Genomic DNA, 18,399 nt, shown 5'->3' on the forward strand with positions numbered 1-18,399 from the left:
TTTTTATTCCAAAATTTGCAATTTTGTTGAAAATTCACCATGACCACACCCAAAGACATATTCAAAATGTAACTGGTAATCTTTATTTGCACATGGGTTTAGAGGGAATTGGTCAAATTTGAAGTGTTTGTGATGAAAACTGTGCAAGAAGATGTCCTAAATGCGAGGGTGTGTGCTTTTGTCATTCCTGGGTTTGATCCAATATGGCCGACTTCCTGTACGTTTTAGGGTGGGGCCATAATATCATTCTTGTCATGTCCTGACATGTTCTATTTTTTGATGTCAGTGTCAGATTTTTTCGTTGACTTTTTTCTGGGTCGTGCTCCCATTGGACCAATGAAAATCTAAGTTTGAGGCGGTGCTACTGAGTCGTCTTTCGTTATTTTATTTCGTGGTCTTCCATTCCACAATTAGAGCTCACTGAGTTCTAATTTTTGATACCACTCACTGCTATGTCGGGGCGTGTTTACTACTTGATTTTTGCTATATTCCGGGCTGCGGACATTGTCCCAGGCTCGGGCCTAATAAAAATAATATTTTTAGCAAAAACAATATATCCGATAACATTAGCATGACATATTATACGTTTTTTGAAAGCTCCCGAATTTCCCCACGTCACCGTGGAAGAACAGATATGCATATCCCAAGCCTACGGCATGGGTTGCTAGGATTCTGGAGTCAGGGCAGGGGGTGACAGGGGCACGAAGTTACACACGAAGCTTCGCCCATGCACTCATCATTGCGCTCAGGGGCTCGGGCCTAATAATAATATTTTTAGCAAAAACAATATATCAACATTAGAATGATATATTATACATCTTTTGAAAGCCTCTAAACATTAGAATGACATATACATCTTTTGAAAAGCTCTCGACTTTCCCCACGTCACTATGGGGTCAATGGCGAATGACGTTGTCGCCCCATTGACTCCCATTGACATGCTAGCGAGAACAAATATGCATATCCCATGCCTACGGCATGGGTTGCTATGATACTGGAGTCTACTGGAGTCTGGAGTCAACTTCATGAAAACAGGCTGCAACCATGCTTCACCCATACAGTCATTGTTGCGGAAGCAATAGGCTCTACACCCTGTAGGGGCTCGGGCCTAATTTGTGAATATTTGCATAAAAACAATAAAGTTTATCATATAAAATTAAATATCATGTCCATCCATCCATCCATATTCTTCCGCTCATCTGGAGCCGGTCGCGGGGGCAGCAGTCTAAGCAGGGATTCCCAGATTTCCCTCACTCCAGACATGTCCTCCAGCTCCTTCAGTGGGATCCCAAGGCGTTCCCAGGCCAGCTGAGAGACATAGTCCTTCCAGCGTGTTCTGGGTCTGCCCCAGGGCCTCCTCCCGGTGGGACATGCCTGGAACACCTCCCTAGGGAGGCGTCCAAGAGGCATCGTGAGCAGATGCCCAAGCCACTGCCCAAGCCACTTTGGCTGGCTCCTCTCGACGTGTAGGAGCAGCGGCTCTACTCCTGAGTTCCTCCTGTGTGACTGAGCTCCTCACCCTATCTCTAAGGGAGGGCCCAGCCAAACTGTGGAGGAAGCCCATTTCGGCCGCTTGTATCCGCGATCTTGTCCTTTAGGTCATTACTACATATCATGTCATTGTAGTTTATTCAGTTCAATATAGGTTGAAAAGGATTTGCAAATCATTGTATTCTGTATTTAAGTTTTTAAGGCGCAGCGTCCCAACTTCATTGGAACTGGGGCTGTACAAGTATTAATCCATATTTTAAAATCCATAACAGATCAGAATAAACAGATACAGTATAATGACTGAAGCCTCAGTAGAGGGAGCAAACTCATGCTATAGCAATTTTTTTTTATTTAATGTTAAAAAAAAATATTTTGAGATACATGCATGAAAATGAATAGTAATCAAGGTATAATATAATCAGTCCAAACTCAAAAGTTGAACTGTAATTTTCAGTCAAAGAATTGGAGACTTGAACCTAGACACAGTTTTGACAGAGAAGCTAAAATAAAAACACAACTAGAACTTACAATACAATACTTACTACAATATTTGGTGATTGAGTTTACCTTGTTGGCAGTGGGCAGCGTGAGTCCGTTGCTACGTGGCGTGTGGGTGTGAGTGGGTGGGCTGTGCGGGTTCCAGCACGCCTCCTCGGCCCTCAGTAGTGAATCACAGGCTGGCTCTGGCAGCTGAAGTCCCTCCTCACTGCTCCGATTGGTCACCCTGCCGTCCAATGACACGTAACCATTGTCTGTCTCTGTGGACTTGTCGATGGAGAGCTTAGACTTCTTAGATCTAAAGAGGTGAAGGAAGAAAGGAGAGAAGAGGAAAAGGAAGAAAGGAAGAAATGAGGAGGAAAAAAAAGACAGAAACAGACAGAGGAGGAGCAGGTGAGAAAAACAGATTTGTACAGAGGGAGAGTGAAGAGAACACAATGTTAAGAATCCAGTGAAGGATTTAAGGCTTCAGATTAGGGACAGGTACATACACTGCAAAAGGGAATATTTAGCATGGGTTAAAATGACTTAAATTCAGAACATTTTTGACCAGATTAGATTCAACTGTGTGTCTGACCTAGATTATTTCTCTTTGACAATATGGCAAAGAATAATCATACAGTTAAATACAAGATCCATGTAGTTACTATCTTTCTATGAAAGAAAATTCAAGCCATATACTGCTTTTGAGAGTTCATACTTCACTGTAAGTGGCTAAATCAGAGCATGAAGGAGGCTGGCCAATAGGAGCAGTGGGTGGGAAAAAGTGTCTGCATTTAACAGAAGCACTGAATCACAATGACCATCTGAGCCTAGGAGAGGCTTAGGATTCAGATCACTTTTAGATCAATTCGATTTTGCATTGTCATATTGCCCATTCCTAGTTTCTAGTTAATTTAGCTTGAAGCAAATAAAATCATAGTGCCAATAGATTAAGTATGACTTTCTGACCTCAAGTTGAAATAATACTGAATGCATTGAAACAAGACAAACATCTTGAGGCAATATGACAAATGATCTGTGTCCACAAGTATATCTATCAAAGCTAATCAAAACTGCTCAATTTAAGATTACATTTCTGAATTCAAGTCATTTTAACTAATGTAGTTACCTTCTTTTTGCAGTGGGTCTATAAACACTATGCATTCACAATGAAGCTTATGGAAACATGCAGCTCTCCTGTTTTCCTGGTCTAGAATGCAGGTTTATATCAAATTCACAGGGTTCCCACAAGGACATTTTTAACTTAAATGCATAGACCTGCATGGGGACCCCAAAGTTAAATGTGAAAATGTATGAATAATAATAATAATAAAAGAGTAAATTTTAGAAGTAAAAAACAGTTGTATAGTAAGTTGAAAGTTAAGTGCAGGTCCCTAAAGTCTGGATCTTACTCAGACCAGTCATGATAAGTAAAGACAGCCTAAAAAGCGCATTTGTATCTCATGCATTTATTATTGTGCTAAAGATGACACTCAAAAGCTGCAAAATCTCTGTGTCACACCCTTGCCTGAAACCCAAGAATGCACCAATAACCTGCATTTGTATTTTATTTCTTAAGAAATATTTAACACAATGTTTCTTCAGAATAAAAATGTCTCCAATAAAATGTTAGATATACTAACATAACATTCACATAACATCACAAATGCTACATCTTATATTCTGTTTGGAAATAGTTTCAGCTGTAAAAGTGTGACAAGAGGTTGCAGCTTCAAAGGACACAATTTCAAAAAGATGAAATCAGGGATCAGTTTTGTGCTTTCTCAAAATACATAAAATGTGCATTCATATTATCATTTTAATATGACGGTACTTCCTCTTTTTTTTAATACATATTTTTGTCTTCTGAAACTGAGCCCCAACCTTATCTTTGTCCATGATGATTATCTTTAGATTATCTCTAGAAAAGGAAACAAAAATACACACCCAGCTTTACAGATATCATGCCAGAAATCGTGGAAGAGAGAGCCCAAGCTGAACGCAGTGCCGGGGGAGTGCGAGTGTGGCGCCCCCTCCTGTGTGTTATCGGTAGTGCTAGACCCATCGCCTTCCCTATGCACCTCCATCTGAGAGGCCTTCCTCAATTTCCTTCATTGTAAAGAGAATACAAGAGGAGCACACAAGCTTAGACAGACACAGAGAGGGACATTATGTAAGATTTCAGATGGAGGGTCTATAACTATATATTCTCTATGGAGATGTTGTTTTGCTTGGAAGGTTCCACAGTGTGTCATTAAAGGCCCTATAGTACACAAAATTGGCTCTTGTGAGCTTTAAGTAATGTTATAATGTTGTTACCTCATCAAAACCATACCCAGAGTTGTGTTTTGTTTCATTCACACACCCATGTTTGAGTAATCCTGTATTATTCGGCTGACTCCAAAGCTGAAATTCCACCTTGTGATGTCATGAAGTGGTACTTTTCAAGTTAACATTAACTTTTATCTTTGTCCGGTAGTGATTAGCATTTCCTGTGCTGTAATTATCCAAATGATTCTAGTGAAAGTGTATGGAGTTTAAAAAGACTTCCTGTGGAGCACTTCCTGTATTATCACATGACATCGCAAGATGGAATGTTTTATATTTAAGAGAAGAACTCAGTCGAAATATGCAGGATTTGTATTAAACATGTATGAAAGAAACAAAACAAAACTACAAGCATGTCTGTGCAATCCCTCAGGTCTGATCCATAGCAAAAGATGAAGTTTAAATTTGTCAACTAGACAAACCGTTGTAAGAGTGAAAACATTTTGCTGCTCATCCAAGCCACTTCTTCAGTTCTAAACTTTGTCTTTTGCTATAAAACTAGAGGCATGTCTTTGATGAGAAAACAACATTATAACATTGATCAGAAAATAGCATAATATTGGCTTTTGGTAATCTCCATGGTGATAAGTATTTCTTTGACATTGCCAATGCCTGTAATTGATTAAATAAAAAATAGATACATTTAATGCCATAATGTGGAACATTATAGGCAAAGCAATAACATTTTCATGAGACAAGCAGGCAGTAGGCCCTCCATAAGAAAAGTCACATAATGCACTTTGAATAATGTCCATATAAAATCAATCGTAATGGTAACGGTATAGCTACGCCCAAGTCCAATGATAGAGGATCACTTGAAATTAATCAGATCATCATCAAATAGGACTATTTAATGGTAACTATGTAAAGATATGGGTTTAGTGATTTTGATTGAAATTTGAAGAGATACTAAGGCTAATTTGGAAAAAAGAAAGCAGATTATTCAATGGAATATTTACAAAAAAATACATTTAATTGTATTTAAAATATAGTGTAAATACATTTATTAACTGAAGAAATGTTTTTAAATTATTGTCCAAATAATATAGATAATTAACTGACACGGGTTGAATTTAGAAATGTAATAACAGACATTAATGTAATAATATGATCTAACATACCATTTAAATCTTAAAATACAAAAATAAAAAATACAGTGGTCCCTCATTTATCGCGGGGGTTACGTTCTAAAAATAACCTGCACGTTTTTCTCTTGTCTAAACACTCTCAAAGTTCAAACCTTGTTCAAACGTTATATCCCCCTTCCTCGATAATCACTTTAAATTTGTTGTTCACGTGCCTCTGCTCCAGTGGTATCTGCAGAGGCAGCCTCTTCATGCAGAGAAACACTTAAAGCCAAAGCATTTCTGAAATTTGTCGGTGCATAACATTTCATTGACATTGTGGGTTTTGTCAGGAAGAAAACTTGCAAACATACAGCACTGAGTCACACTGCTAGTGATCGAACATTTATGTAAATTTGACAAGCTGAACACATTCTGTACTGTACAGGAGACACGGTACAGAGGAAATTGATTGACAATGGTCTACATTCCCTTAGCCAATCAAGACACAGAACATAATGCGCGGTCATATGCTGTAAAAAAAAAAAAAAAAAAAAAAAGCATGCAAAATTGCAGTAAAAAAATCTGAGAAATAGTGAGGCTGCGAAAGGTGAACCCCGATATAGTGTGGGACCACTGTATGTGTGAAACTGCAATTACTTTTTTAGAAAATAATGTGTTGAATTTGGTGTTTAATGTTTGTAATAGAACAATTAATTCACAAAAAAATCTGATCATTTTGTTTAGTGTACTGAAGAAAATATATATATAATGAAAACAATGAACAATGATTGTTGTATTTAATTGTTATGGCTTTCTTTACCTAAATATTTACTTTTGTTATGTTATGAATTGTTATGGATCTCTTTGACCTAACCTTCGTAATACCACCTCCTGTTATGCATGCGTGTATCTCTTGTTTGTGCGTCCAGCGGCCCCCAGCCACTTGGACTAGACTAAATGGCTATGATTGTTTTGATAGTATAAATACACTGTATGTATGTTCATTTGTCAGCTGTGAGTGAGATGACACTATTAAGGACAACAGGTCTTTGATGACTGTGGGCACAATTGATTCAATAAACCACTTTTTGATTCAAGACAACTTCTCTGTTGATTTTATATGTTTAAAAGCAAGAGTTAAGATTTAGGCCAAAACAGATATATATATATTATATATACTTATATACTAAGTATACAATAGCATTCATTATGTATTATTATTCCCTCCATACCCTGTATTTTAAATACTATAGAGTCATTGTCTGTGTAGACCCTCAGTCGTCCAGGTCTGATCCATAGCAAACGACGAAGTTCAAATCTGTTAACTGGACAAATTGTTGTAGGAGTCAAGACGTTTCGGTGCTCATCCAAGCCGCTTCTTCAGTTCTGGCCAGATTTCAGGGCTTTCTCCACATGTTACTCCTCCTTCACTTTTCCTATTCCTTCACTATTAATGCTGTGGATCCAAACATCAAGTTCACACGGGAAGAAGCCAAGGAGAACAAACTGGCCTTTTTAGATTGTGCAGTAACAATAGGAGAGGACCGGCGACTCCAGGAAGCCCACACACACTGACCAATACCTGCTGTTTGATTCACACCATCCACTGCAGCACAAACTTGGAGTGATCCGGACACTACAACACAGAGCTCAAGTGGTGCCCACAAACACAGAGGGAAAAGTGAAGGAGGAGCAACATGTGGAGAAAGCCCTCTCTGCTTGTGGATATTCAAAATGGGCCTTCAATAGATCTAAGACAGCTAAAAAAAACAGGACAACAGGGAATCTGAACCTAGAAGGAGAGGTGTTACCATTCCTTACACTGCGGGTGTGTCTGAAAGACTTCAGAGAATTTTCAGACAGTATGAGATCCCTGTCTTTTTCAAACCCACAAATACTTTAAAACCCCAAGCCATAAACAAAGTAATGCAGTCTACTCCATTCAGTGTAGTGAAGACTGCAGTGAGCGTTACATTGGAGAAACTAAACAGCTACTCCATAAGAGGATGTACCAACACCGGCGGGAGAGTTCCTCTGGACCCCAGTCCGCTGTGCATCTCCATCTCAAAGCCACTAACCACTCCTTTGAAGACAGTGAAGTTCAGATCTTAGCCAGAAAAAAGAAATGGTTTGAGAGAGGGGTTAAAGAAGCCATTTTTGGTAGGAAAGAGAATCCTTCCTTAAACAGGAATGGGGGCCTGAGACATAATTTCTCCCCATCTACAACTCCATCCTCAGACCCAGAACAATGAGAACAATAGCAGGGTCATTAAGGGCTGAATAGGGTAGTCTCCGCTGAAACTGAAAAAAATAGCTGTTTACAGTTTCAGTGTGGTTAGCCCCTCCCCTCAGATAGATATTCGGCAGTGGCCACCAGCAATCTGACCAGAACTGAAGGGGCAGCTTGGATGAGCAGCAAAACGTCTTCTACGTTGACAGATTTGAACTTCGTCGTTTGCTATATAGAGTCAATGGTCACTATATTTAAGCTTAATGGGTGGGTGGGGAATGGGGGGGTCACTGGAATTAAGCAGCATACATATACATTATATATATACACATAATATATATATACACACATATATATATATATATATATATATATATATATATATATATATATATATATATACATACATACATACATACATACATACATACATACATACATACATACATACATACATACATACATACATACATACATACATACATACATACATACATACATACATACATACATACATACATACATACATACATACATACATACATACATACATACATACATACATACATACACATACATACATACATACATACATACATATACATAATGTGATTTATTCTGAAAACCTTAAAATCCAGAGACACAGTGAAGTAAAGGACCACAGACCAAACAGTAGCCATCTACAAGCTCAAAATCATGTATCACAGATTTTGTTTTTTGTTTAAAGTGAATTTCCTTAGCAAATCTCTGTGATAAATGAGCTTTTTTAGTTTCAGTCAAAGAAATTCAAATTCAAACCAAAAACAAAAACACACAGAAGATTTTTTTTCATCCCATTATCATGTTTGCTCATTTAGACTATTCTCTCTAAGGATGAACAATTAATCACATTTAAAAATATAATCTAAAAGATGGCAGAACTAAAACCTAAAATGATTTAGGTATTTGGATAATATATACCCTCTAGTTTAGATCTCTATAAATATGTTCTGAAATGTATGTGGCTCTTGTACCAAATTATTAAGCATTTTTATCATCTGTAAAACCAGGGAGTAAGGTTGTTGCACTATTACCTTTAAAAGTGGAAGGTATTACTTTGAATGACAATTCAAAGTTTATAAGACAGTAAAAAACCTCTCTATATATACGTATGTATCACAATCTTTACAGTTAAAAGGGCTTATTCTAAATTGTTCAGCTGTATTACTATCATAAATATCCCCCATCTCTCTTTCACTTTCCTCTTCCTCTCTGCTTCTCGTCTCTGTTCTCCATCTCCCTTTCCCTCCCTCTCTCCCTTTACCTGCGCCTCTTGCCCCCGCTGCTGGACACTGGCTTGGGGGTCCGGGTTGAGACGATCTGACAGTGCACGGTGCCCAGCAGAAGCATGAGCCAGATGGCCCCAAACACCTCAGTGGCTGGGATCACATGGGGCTGAGGGATGCTCAGGTACAAGACTGCTGCTGCAACTAGAGAAAGAATAAAGATAAAATAAATTTTCAAAAGGACCCAGCGTTTTAAAGACATGTTTTAATCAGGTTCAATATTTGTGGATTTTCTGTTTGGACATTTGTTCTAAAATCAAACACAACTGGTTTTGATTGACAATCCACATTAGAAATAGGTCCTAATGTTAAATATTTAACATGATAACTTGAACATGCATGAATCGCTCAAAATACACATGGTTTTCCTCATTATTAACGAGAGAAACTATTGTAATGAGATGAGAAGGTCATAAAACAGTTTTAATGCCATAGAAGTCAATGACGCAAAATAAAAGTAAAAATCCTTTATGAAGCATAAATCAATACATTAACAAACTTGGTATAGTTTACAGTATTACCTTGCAGTAGATACAGTCCCAGAAGTAAGTAGAAGATGCCTCTGGAGGTGACCTGGATCCACCATTTATAAAAGAAGGGGAAGAACACGACTCGCACGATGCCTTTCCTGGTCAGAGATGTCCAGGGGCTCTCGGGTTTGGCCTTAGCAAATGCTGAACCTAAAATACACATGTGCGTACACACACACACAATAAGAACACTGCACTTGTACACTGAAAACAGGGGGCAAGCTCTGGGTTTGTACATGGCCACTAGTTTAAGTGGATAGGCCCAGCTCAGTGCCTCTAGTCTAACCTTGTGTGCTAGGTATGGCCAGTGTTCCTCCAAGCGAGCATGCACAAGAATGGCTTAAGCTAAAAAAGCTGTTTTAAAAACAACTGAAAGATTTTTAACTGAGAAAAAGTTAATGATCTTAAATCACGCAAAAATTTACCTCTGACTTGGAAGGTTGAGAGCAGCTTCTGTTTATTCTCATGTGACTGCTATAATCTTATGAGGAGCTTCTTACCTCGGACCAGGTCCACATCGATGAGGTCTGGCTTCACATGACCAGTCTTCTTTGGCTTGTTCCTTAAGCCCTGCAGGGGGCGTCAGAGCACAGAGTCAAAACTACACACATTACTTCACACTTAACTGGAGGTCAGAGGCCAAAGAGGTTGCATAATCAGACCAATTGACAAGCAATACTGTAATAGAGGAAAACATGACATTGGAGCTACACAATACAAAGTTTTCAGGTGCCTGTAAACTTTTTTACATAACTCTTTAGTTTTATTATCATGCAATGCTCCACAATAGCACTCATTATTAAAAAGTCTATGGTAAATTCATTATTAGATGTTTCTCGTGAGTTAAAACACATCAAAAACACAACGATTTCGTGTAAACTGCAATGAGGTTCACACAAACACAATGCTAGTTTGGGTCTTTCATATCTTCACAATGTACAGACACAGGGCAAAATCCTGTTCAACTGGGTAATTATGCATTTTTTATATTATTTCTTGTAAATCTGTATATTTGTCAATGCAATCTTTCATGGTGATTCATAGTTTTCAAGCTCAAAAAGCATTGTCCAGTTAATGATTACAGTAAGGTCTAAAAGCAGTACTTTGTGACAAAATGTGGCAGCTGTGAACATTCCCGTATTCAATTGTAAAACTTGCACTGTACAGTTAATGCTTTGAATACCTTCTTCCTCCTTTCAGAGAAAATAAATGGCCCCCAAACTTTGAAATGTCTAAAATGTTTCACTTGTTATATCTGTTAAATCGTGACCATTAATAACTACCCTGAAGCTAACTGATGGAAACTGAACTGATGGCTGCCAATGTGCGGTGAACTGTCTTTCCCAAGGACACAACAGTATAAAATGATTCAAACCAACAACTTGCTGACCCACTGTCTAAATCTCTGTATTGTTGCCTTATGGCTTTTTATAGCATTGAAACTTCACATTATTGTGTAGATTATGAGTTTTTATTTTATCTATCTAATATATTGATTTCATTGGTTCAATTTATCTGAAATGTAATTCTGCAATTCAGTTTGGAGCTAAATGTTTTATACTGCTATTATTTGCAGCACTTTGTATAGCACATTTTACAAAGTACAACATTTCCAAACTTGGATTGGATAAAAGTTTTTAAACGTCCACTTCTCCTCTTCACTGTACGTGTGAGTGACTGGGGACCAGTTTGAGACAATATAAACCCACGGTAACAAGAAATTCAAGTACAACCCTCCAGCTGAATGAATGCACAAAACCAAATGGAAGGGCAGCTAAATGGTATTTTCAAAAGTTATTTTTCACATTTAAAAATACATATTTTAGCACATAATTCCTGTGTAATCCATCAGTAGATTTCAACAAATAAAATTGAAGAAAATTTTATTCTGTCAGCTGGACAAATGTTTTTAAAAGTGAATATGTTTCGGCACTCATCTAAGAGATCTTCTTCAGTTCTGACAGGGTTTTGTAAGTCACTACCTTATATATTTTTGGGAGAAGGCAACTACACTGAAACAATACACCCTAGTTATTTACAGTAAAGAGTTTCTGTTATTAGTTAAGCTTACTAAACTACTCTTAGATGTCAGTTTTGCATTCAAACCATTGATGACTGATCTAGTTCCTATTATCAAAAGCTATCCCTGTAATTTATATATATATATATATATATATATATATATATATATATATATATATATATATATATATATATATATATATATATATATATATATATATATATATATATATATATATATAATTCATTGCAATTTAGTTTAATTTAACTAATCTCACAACTATGGAGCTCTACAGTGATAGCCCGCTCAGGTTCTGGAAGCAAAACAAAATTATTATATAAATATTACGAGTTCAAAGGTATCGTGGAGGCTAACCAGCTATGTGCTAAGTAAAATCCATAACTAGGGATGGAACGATATTAAAATTTAGACTCACGATTATTGTGACCAAAATAATCGCAAATTATCATGATAATTATTAAACCAAAGCAGTATAATGTCCTCATATGTGGACATCAGAACCTTGTAGAGGGAAAAAAAATGTAATGTGGCCTATACAACCCAAAATGTGTTGTCCACATACGTAGACACCAGGTCCTATGAGGTTATAGGTATTAATTAACAGATTAATTTATGATTATTGAAAAACCGTGTCCCGCTGCTAGCAAGCTGTGCAATCAGTTGTGCAAAATGCTGTTCAGCTAGCGCTAACCTAGCAGGCTCTGCAGATTGATGGCTCATCTTGTTGGTCTTCCAATCCATAATAATTCCACACATCAGACTTCACCTTCTTGAGTGGAGGATATGTCATCAAAGTCCAGATCCACTGCCCATTAGCTATGATGATGACTAACGGCAATGAAGAACCATCCCCAATTCGGAAAAGGCACAGAAGCTAACAAGTTTCATTGCTATGATAGAGGGCCCCCTTGTGGACAAACACCAGAACTAACATCTAAACATTGTATTGAAAACGGAAACATGAGGCAGTCTGGTGCCGTAAAGGCGATTATAATTGTGTGCAATGATCGCGAATATAAAAAAAAGCCACAAACAATTAATTGCCTTTTTATTGCGTTTAACAATATTATCGTATATCGTCCCATTCCTATCCATAACACAGTTGTTTTAAATCCAAAAAGGCTGTTTAAAAAGATTTTAAACTTTTAATATAATTTTTTTTTTCGGAAAGTCTGTGAGAAAAATGGGAATGGGAAATTTTGTTCCGGAATGGGCAAATTTGGGGAAATTTTGTTCCGGAACGGGCAGTCACTGTTGAGCTCCACTGCTGGGTTTCAGATGACATCTGATATCATAGGCCCATAATATTGAATACAGATGGAGCAGCTTAAATTAATATTCTTAAAATGCTGATTTTGCCCTTGCCTCTATCAGGGAGTATGACGTCATATCATTCTAGAATCTGAAAAGCACCAATAACTAATTTTAGCATTGTCCAGTCCTTATCAGTTGTTCCCACACTGTATCAAACACTTGTAGGACAGATGTATTTGCCTACAGTCATTTATGGTCTCTGCTATCTCTCATAGTGAAGTTTTATAGTTGCTCTTATCTCTTAGAGCAGAGCCAACACGTTAATTTGATCGCCTGAGGTGTAAGAGGAAAGACAGGCAGTAGCATTTGTATTTGCTTAAAAGCTGTGGATCGATATTGGGGCTAGTTACAGTTAAGTTCTGATGCAGATATGAAGAGAGAGAGAGAGTCGATGATTGTACATTTTCCCTCCTTATTTTTCTGTCACATTCTGTTTCTATCTATCACATTCTGTTTCTATCTATTTGTATCCTCCCTCACTCTCCTTTCTCTCTATCCACCCCAACCCTTTCTCACCGTTTGTATATCTTTACCTCTCTCTACCTCTCATCATCTCTCTAGCTATATCCCTCTTTAACAATATCTCTTTCTCACCATCTTTCTTTTTTCCTCCTCACTTTCACTCTATCTTTCTATCTATCCATGTTGTTTTCTCTCCCTCTATCCTTCCCTTCCTTATCTCCATGCTACTTTTAGATGGGATAACCTACTATTAGGTGCAACAATATATTGGTTAACAGCAAATGACAGTATACAATCTGCATAAACTTTGCTTTACTGTAGATTTATAGAGAAAAAACAAAACTAAATCTAAATATAAGGATCTTAAATTGAACTTTTGTGTAGAGCTGCTGTCAGTTGTAGTTTAGGTAATTTTGCATTTTTTGAACCAAAATAGATTTACATTTTAATTTACCATTTTTGGAGAATTAAATGCATAAGAAAATGTGTATACAATTAATTTTATTTTACTTCTATGGGGTATTAACTGCTAACACATAGCACATTTAGATTACCATGTTACCTTTTGTTGTTTTTGGTGAATACAGCATTTTCAAAACACATTAACATGGAGCACCTCCCTGTGCTCTCTGTGTCAAATTCAGAGCGCTATCACAACACAGTGTGCATCCTGCTAATGAAACTACTGCACATTGCATTAGGTTTGTCAAGTTGTTGTGTACAGTTCTGTATCTTGTTTTTGTATATTTATGGAGAATGATCATGTGAGAGCTTGGGGGACGTAGGCTTGCAGGTTTGGACATTGGACATTTGGAGCATTGGACAGAATCTTACAGCCCGGGAGAGATCGCTAAAACACTCCAACACAAAAAATAAATAAATAAATAAAAAAAGATTTAGCATAAAACCCCTTCTTTAAGATTATTCAGCATCTAACATTCATACTGAAAAATTGTAATATAATTATTTCTTTATATTATTCATGTACTTTGTAACAATGAAAGGTACTGAATGTCTTAGTTAGTTATAACACTAAACAGAATAGCAAGATTTAGTGTTTTACCAATCAGCTTCTTTCTTTTTACAGCATAAAGTGTCTCTGTAACATCTTAGAGTTGGGCAGTGCAGACAGGAACCTCTTCATGTATGCACTGTCCCCTTTGATCAAAGTGTAATTAAATCTTTAAACTTTTCACTGAATGGCTGCTTGTTTGGGACTTTTATTTCATTGAATGCTAGGTTGAAACTGCAATAGACCTAATAATACTTAATTGTACAATCTCTCAAAAAAACAACAAAAAAACAACAACAATTTGTTTCCAAGAAAATAGTTTTAAATTTCAATTGATATTTTTCCCTTAAACATTCTCTGGGGGTGTGATGCCAACTACAGCTCTGTGGGGCTTTTAACACAATCTGAGCAGAAAGAGCTGACTTAGTAGGAACTATAATAGGTGAGCTGAATTATGCTGTTAAACAAGTCTCTCATGTGAAATTACAGTCACTAGCATTATCTAACAGTTTCAGCTCAAGCTCACCTTTTTGTTGATCCTAAGCACAACCATGAACACACATACTGATCATAAGCTGAAAATGTGCCATTGAAATCAATTTTGTATTTTTTCTTGAGTTTTCAGAGTTAGATCTTAAAAACTTTTTTAACAGCTGTTGCTAATCTGTGCATTGTATCTTCATGGTAACTACTGGACATTCCACTGTAGATGTACATGTAGAACACCCCTAGCATGATGTCATGGCAAAGTATTAATAGAATAAAAAATGGTCTACACCAGCTATAATATAAGCAATAATAATGAACAGATTAAAATTGTTTTCAAAATCAGAACACCTTCCTTGGACTATTTAACTACCATTTCCTGTATTCTCCAGCAGATGGCGCTTGCTGCACCACTTTGTAATGAACACAGATCTATAAAGAAGTGTGCAGAGTTTGTGTTTAGCCTTGTAGATAAATTTAACCCTGTTCCACTTCCTAAAAAGGGTTAACTTCACACACTGTTAAACTACTGCTACTGCACCTCTGTCTGCTCTGTTTACACTTCACTTTTGGGCAATAAAGGCAGTCTGGGAGAGTCTGGGAGAGATTTGAAACATTTAAGAACCCAGAACTATATATACATCTCCAAAGCTCCAAATGCTCTGTTTGTGATGTCATGCAGTAGTAATTTTAAAGTTAACAGCTTCCTTTTACCTTTAGTTCAGTAGGGTATTGCAATTCTAAAACTGAAATCATCCACCTGATTCTAGTGAAGGTGAATATACATCACAAGGTGGAACAGAGTGTTTTCTTTTAGAGAGAACTCAGCCAAAATATGCAGGATTTTTTGACGAGGAAACAACATTATAACATAGATCAAAAAATAGCATACTAAAGGTCCTTTAAGGCAAATCAAAATTCCATCTCTATGTTGCTGTAAAACCTTTTGCTGTATCTTCTCACATGTTAATTTGAGAAGATACAGCAAAACTAATGAGATTAGTAATCTCAATGAGACTTTCCGGGATTGCCAAAATAAACCAGGCATTTAGCTTAATCTCACTTCTAGTGATATATAAACACAAATGATATCAAGCTGAATTGTTTGTTATTTTTGACATCAGGGAGTCCAAGCTACTCCCGGTGTGAGCAGACATGCACAGTTAACATCACAAGTACTCACCAGCGAAATAAACTTTAAGAGGACAGAGATGGAAGAAGTGATGAAATGGAGAGAAAATGGTAACCGAAGAAAGGAAGGAGGCAGAAAGGAAAAAGTTAAGGGAACAAAAACAAATGATTAGGAATGCACCACTCTAATCCTAGTATAGGACATCGACACCATTATAAGAAAATTTTGCTGGATCGGGTATCGACTTCCAAATATCTGTTCAGTCAATATTCTGGTTAGCCATAAAAATGTATGTAAGTTGGTGTAGTTGATCCAGAAAGTCTTGCAATTGAATTTGTATTCAAACAAATGTGTTCTGTGGTTACTTAAGTAAGGGTTAATATCGGTTATTGGCAGCTACTTCAATATTTATCGAAACAGCTATCAGAAGAGCTGTAGAGGTGCATCCCTACAAATAATAATAATGCTGAAAAAGATAAGACTTGAAAATATATCAGAAGAGAGAAGATGTAATCATAAAGGAAAACTCAAATGAAAAATATGAAGATGGTGGAAAATGTATAAAAATAAAACAGGTTTGAAGTGTCATACCTTTATTTCTCGCTGCTCCACTGACTTCTCCCATATCTGCTGGTCATAAGCACCAATCTGAGGAGAAAAAACAAAACATTGGGTTAGAGATCATCTATAATGCACTGTACCTGAATTTTACAGTTTTAAAAATGTGAAAAACCTAAAACAAAAAACATATTTTCCGGACTATAAGTTGCACTTGTTTGTCCGGGGTGTGACTTACACACGTGGACAAAATTGTTGGTACCTTTTGGTTGATGAAAGAAAAACTCACAATGGTCATAGAAATAACTTGAATCTGACAAAAGTAATAATAAATTAAAATTCTATTAAATTTAACCAATGAAAGTCAGACTTTGTTTTTCAACCATGCTTCAACAGAAATACTTAACAAATAAACCTATGAAACAGACCTAGACAAAAATGATGGTACTCCTAGAAAAAACTGATGAAGTTTAAATCTGTCAACTGGACAAATCGTTGCAGGAGTGAAGACGTTTCGCTGCTCATCCAAGCCGCTTCTTCAGTTCTGGTCTTCCTCAGTTCTGGAAGAAACGACTTGGATGAGCAGCGAAACACGTTCACTCCTACAATGATTTGTCCAGTTGACAGATTTAAGCTTTGTTGTTTGCTATGGATGACTGAGGGTCTACACAGACATCTTAACTATTCACCACAAATTTATAAGCACTTTTTCCAACTTTCACAGACCAGACTGGAGTTTTGCCGTCTCAATAAAGCTTACAACTACCATGCTAATTACGCACTTCCTGATTTTCTCACAATAAAACATTTTATAAGTAGATGCAGACAACACGCAGTGGACTTATTTTGTCTTTAAGAGCTGCCTACACAATATATACTCAGGCAAGACAATCTGGTACAAGGCTTTTAATGTAAAAAGTAGAGCAGAGAAATATGACCAAAACATCAGTCATACTTTTCCTTATATTGATCCACCAGAATTTTCTCATTAAAAATTCATAAAAAAGGACTTTCAATATTAACCTCCTTGGTATAAACCAGACAGACATTAAATCATTGCCTCTGAACACAAAGCACTTGCAGTTTCATCTTCCAATGTCTCTGAAGTCAGCTCAGAGAATTGGCTCTTGACCTCTCCATTAAAAAGACCCAAACAAAACCAGACCAAGTTACAGGTGAGATCGGTGGAGAGGTGATGTTTTCCCAGGTATTTTTTTTTTTAGCAATGAAACAGCTATAATTGAATAACTGCAAACCAGATGTATTTAAAGTCAACATGGAGAAAAACAAAAAAAATTCATAGTGCATATTTAACATTTTAGCTGAGTCTTCTATGCAGTTTGTAATGCAAGTTAATTTGAACATACCTACGTTATGCATAAGTTATTACAGAGAAGTGCAAGCTTACACATTTTTAAATGAAGATGGATATCATTATCAAAGTTCTTGCTGACAGTTGGACCAGCTCTATACTCTCCATCGGGTCCTCGAGGGTTCATGGGAGTTTGCCCAACCAGTGCACATGTTTGGTGAATCTGGAGAAGGCATTTGACCGTGTCCCTCATGGTGTCCTTTGGGGGGTGCTCCAGGAGTATGAGGTCTGGGGCCCTTTCCCTGTATGAGGGGAGCAGGAGCTGTGTTGGCATTGCCAGTAGTAAGTCAGACCTGTTCCCAGTGCATGTTGGAGTCCGCCAGTGCTGCCCTTTGTCACCGCTTCTGTTCAATACATTTATGGACAAAATTTCTAGGCGCAGCCAGGGGCTGGAGGGGGTCTGGTCTGGGAACCACAGGATCTTATCTCTGCTGTTTGCAGATGATGTTTTCCAAATGACTTCATCGAGCCAGGACCTGCAGCAGGCACTGGGGCGGTTTGCAGCCAAGTGTGAAACGGCTGGGATGAGAATCAGCTCCTCCAAATCTGAGGCCATTGTTCTTGACCA

General features: G+C 37.2%; 1 protein-coding gene across 5 annotated transcripts in view; it reads right to left on the minus strand.

Annotated features, from left to right (window-relative positions):
- Positions 1 to 18,399, minus strand: part of LOC117392115 (protein PHTF2-like) — a 76,902-nt gene that overhangs the window by 15,901 nt on the left and 42,602 nt on the right. For 2 of the 5 annotated variants that reach the window (XM_055231916.1, XM_055231917.1), the window contains exons 3-9: positions 16,493 to 16,549; positions 15,953 to 15,964; positions 9,952 to 10,021; positions 9,443 to 9,601; positions 8,900 to 9,065; positions 3,919 to 4,080; positions 2,059 to 2,287 (exon numbers count right to left, since the gene is read on the minus strand). In XM_055231916.1, the coding sequence (XP_055087891.1) occupies positions 2,059 to 2,287; positions 3,919 to 4,080; positions 8,900 to 9,065; positions 9,443 to 9,601; positions 9,952 to 10,021; positions 15,953 to 15,964; positions 16,493 to 16,549 (855 nt within the window). The remainder of the gene's footprint in view (positions 1 to 2,058; positions 2,288 to 3,918; positions 4,081 to 8,899; positions 9,066 to 9,442; positions 9,602 to 9,951; positions 10,022 to 15,952; positions 15,965 to 16,492; positions 16,550 to 18,399) is intronic. The other 3 variants (XM_033990100.2, XM_055231918.1, XM_055231919.1) reach the window with 2 other exon arrangements.

Source organism: Periophthalmus magnuspinnatus, chromosome 23 (assembly GCF_009829125.3).
Source record: "Periophthalmus magnuspinnatus isolate fPerMag1 chromosome 23, fPerMag1.2.pri, whole genome shotgun sequence".
NCBI lineage: Eukaryota > Metazoa > Chordata > Actinopteri > Gobiiformes > Gobiidae > Periophthalmus > Periophthalmus magnuspinnatus.